The 3,365-nt window shown below is 44.3% G+C and overlaps 1 protein-coding gene across 5 annotated transcripts in view; it reads left to right on the top strand.

Moving 5' to 3' along the window:
- Positions 1 to 1,834, top strand: part of LOC106938511 (collagen alpha-3(VI) chain) — a 70,655-nt gene extending 68,821 nt beyond the window's left edge. For 4 of the 5 annotated variants that reach the window (XM_015020585.1, XM_015020584.1, XM_015020582.1 and 1 more), the window contains 3 exons: positions 69 to 128; positions 387 to 572; positions 1,273 to 1,834. In XM_015020585.1, the coding sequence (XP_014876071.1) occupies positions 69 to 128; positions 387 to 572; positions 1,273 to 1,310 (284 nt within the window). In that variant the 3' untranslated portion in view covers positions 1,311 to 1,834. The remainder of the gene's footprint in view (positions 1 to 68; positions 129 to 386; positions 573 to 1,272) is intronic. The other variant, XM_015020583.1, reaches the window with a different exon arrangement.
- The last annotated feature ends 1,531 nt before the right edge of the window (positions 1,835 to 3,365 follow it).

Here is a 3,365-nt window from a genome sequence, read left to right as displayed (position 1 = left end):
TAGCAACCTGAGACCCCAAAAGGCACAGACTCCCCCTCTAATGTTTTCCTCTGCTGCCGTCTCTGCAGCACCGCAGCCGGAGCCGGAGGAGCAGCGAGCCGAACAGCTGGAGATTCTCCCAGCTCCTGGTGAGAACCTTCATTAACGGGATTATTTTTAGAGTAATTCATCCAAAAAGAGTAAAACACCAGAGTCCAGATGAAACCGTGGTTTGTTTCAGACCTCAGCTGAATTACAGCTTCATCAGCCAGATTGGAAACATGCGCTCTAAAATATTTCTGTTCTCATGATCAAACATCAGAAGCAGCAGTTAAAACGATCAGTGGAGATGGAAGTAGCTGGCTGTGGAGCTGCTTCGTTTTTACTCATTTGTTCTTCACTTCCAGCTGCTGTTACGTCTGTGGATATTTGCCAGCTTCCCAAAGAAGAAGGAAAATGTGCAAAGTTTGTTCTAAAGTGGCATTTTGATGCCGCCAGCAGGAGCTGCAGCCGGTTCTGGTACGGCGGCTGCGACGGGAACCAGAACCGCTTTGACACGTATGAGCAGTGCATGAAGGCGTGTGGAGCGGCAGGTATGTGTTGCTTGGTGTAGTCAAATCCTCTAAATGAAGCCTCATTCATTCTCTGTCATTAATGCGTAGAAACCTGGATTTAGCTAATGACCCTTTAAAAAGACCTGTGTTGCAAATATAACAGTAGCTTCTATTAATAATTAGCCATTAATGGGGGTGTGCTGTGGTGGCGCAGGGGTTCAGCACAACCCATGTATGGAGGCCTTAGTCCTCAACATGGCCGTCACAGGTTCAATTCCCGGTCTGGCGACCTTCGCTGCATGTCTTCCCCCTTCTCTCATTACCAACTTTCCTGTCGATTAACTATCAAATAAAGGCCACGAGAGCCAAAAAAAACCTTAAAAAATAATTAGCCATTAATGGAGGCCTAGCCAAACTGTAGCCGGATGTCTGGGAAAACAAACATATTTTTATTTATTTTTACCGTTCATCCACATAAAACTCTTTTTATATCCCAAAAAAATATTTATGAAAACTGCCACCAAACTGGAGAAGTGAGAAAACTCCGTATTTATGAGTTCATGTCCGCAACAACCAAGAAGCCAATATTTCCACATTGTGGCATTGACACGATTCCCGATCAGCGTCGTCTTTAGTTCTAATAACTTTATATTCTGTTTAAAACCTGTCAGCCTTTGATTGGCCACTAGGGCGTCCTGCCGCGGCCCGTTTCCAGCTAACCTGACTGGTTTCCTCCCAGCAGGGAACCCGGGGCTCCTGGCAGCAGTGAGGACATAGGAGTGGCGCCTCGACCTCGTCTGCAGAAGCGAAGGGCCGCACTGTAAGGACGCCTTGCTGAAGCAATGGTGGCAGCACTGGACTCAACACACATGAACTTTGACCCCCGACTTCCTGCAGTAGTCTGTTCGACGAGTTTTAAGGAAGACAGTTCGCTGCGTGCAAACTTTAATCTATTGGTGCTAAATGTCTGAGTTGAATAAATGCAGCATTTTGTCTTGAACCATGAAGTACATCAGGTTTTAACGTTTCTATGATCGATCTGTACCGAATCCCGCAGCAGGACTTTAGGCTCGGTCCTGTGGAATCGTGAGTTTCTTCACTGCCACGCCGCGCGGCTCTTTGCCGCCATGTTCGTCACCCAGAAACCCGCCACTCTGATGTCCAGCTAAAGTCACTTCCAGATCCGTTTCCTGCTACTTAAACCGAATGTAACGTCACTCTGATTTTTGGTTTTGTTTTGGTTTTCGTGAGGTTTGCCTGTCAGTCTGGGGGAAATAAAATGAAGTAGACTTTGTAATAAACAGGAGCGTCTGACTTTTCTTTCTGTTAAACTGTTTAATGTCCAACATTCACAAGTCAAAGGAAATCCTTTAAACGGCTTTAAATCTTCCTGAACACGTTTGGAAGAAGCTGTGATGAAACCGCCGCTGAATTATTACTCCTGAATTAAAGCGGGTTTCATGAGGTCTGGATCCGGCGGAGCCGTTTTCCAGCGTGGTCCGGAGGAATCTGAGGTCACGACCTGCGGGTCTGACGTTCTGGATGGCGAGCAGCTGAACTTTGTACCGAACAAACGCTGCTGTGACGGAGTGAGGGAGATGAGTCAAACAGCCCAACCTGAATCCAACATGAGGGGAAAGCCGGGCGATCCAGCATCATCAGAGAATCTTTTTTCTGATTTTCTGCCTTTTGGTTTGGCTTTGCTGGCAGGGCCTAGTTAAAGTAACACTGACCAAACTCAGAGCCTCCCACATCTAAAACAGCTAATTCTTTCACTAAGCTGAACATTAAAACTGAAAGTAGTTGGTTGTGAAACTGAACATGAAGTTATTTGTCTCTGTGTGAGATGTGGTCGCCATGGAGACGCCAAACCTTCAGTCTGCATGTTTATTCATTTAAATGGGAAACAAATCAGCCACCGGCAGCTTTTACTTAAAAATAACTTAAAATTATTCAAATAATCATCACGAGGAAACAAATAAAATCTGAATCTGTAACACAAGTTCATTTGTTCTACAGTTATTTGCGGATAAAGTTTTAACTTTATAAAATCAGATTCTCAAAATGACTAACATCAAAAGAACCAAGAGAATTAGAGGACGTTAGGTTAGCAGTAGCATTAGCTGAGGTTCACTGTGCCTCTTCTTAAAATTCACTTTGTTTTACTTTAACTCAGCAGCTCAGATAAAAGATTTAAATCAGCTCAGCATTTAAAACCAAGATGAATTCACATGCTATCAGCCAACAGCGTTTTCCCCCCAAAACACTGGCTAAGCTAGGCTAGCATTAGCATCAGAGATGAACTCCAGATTCTTCAGGTTATGTTCACTCTGCTAAACAAATCAACTTTATTTTCATGAGCTTTCTACTCCAGAATAAAACCAGAATATGAGAATAAAAAAGTACACTGGGGGAATAAAATCATATGCTGACTTTTTGTGGTAATATGACTTTATGCTCATGACTTTTTTGCTTGAGAATGAAAAGCTGTTTTGAGATTAAAGTCAGAATGAAGAGAACATGAAAATCCCAGCGTGATAAATAAGTAATGAAGCTGAATGAAGATGGTGGGAGCAGCCACTGGGAGCTGCAGACGTTTCAGATGAACCAGACGTGTCTGATCAGACGTGTCGTGTTCGTCATGATGAGCCTCACATTCCTCACAGCTTCTCCTGTCGGAGCGAGAAAACAAACCGTTGTCCAGTTGAACCACAACCAGGCAGTTTTTCCTCCCACTGCCTTTCTGGGCCAGCCTGCCGTCTCTGCAGTCACTTTGACAGAAGAGCTTTCATCCATCCAGGTTCACAGCTTATAAACGCCGTCTTATTTAAC

This window comes from Poecilia latipinna, unplaced genomic scaffold, assembly GCF_001443285.1.
Source record: "Poecilia latipinna isolate Pla-1442-1.1 unplaced genomic scaffold, P_latipinna-1.0 Scaffold2609, whole genome shotgun sequence".
In the NCBI taxonomy this organism is placed as follows: Eukaryota; Metazoa; Chordata; class Actinopteri; order Cyprinodontiformes; family Poeciliidae; genus Poecilia; species Poecilia latipinna.
This window is presented reverse-complemented; position numbering and strand designations above follow the sequence as displayed.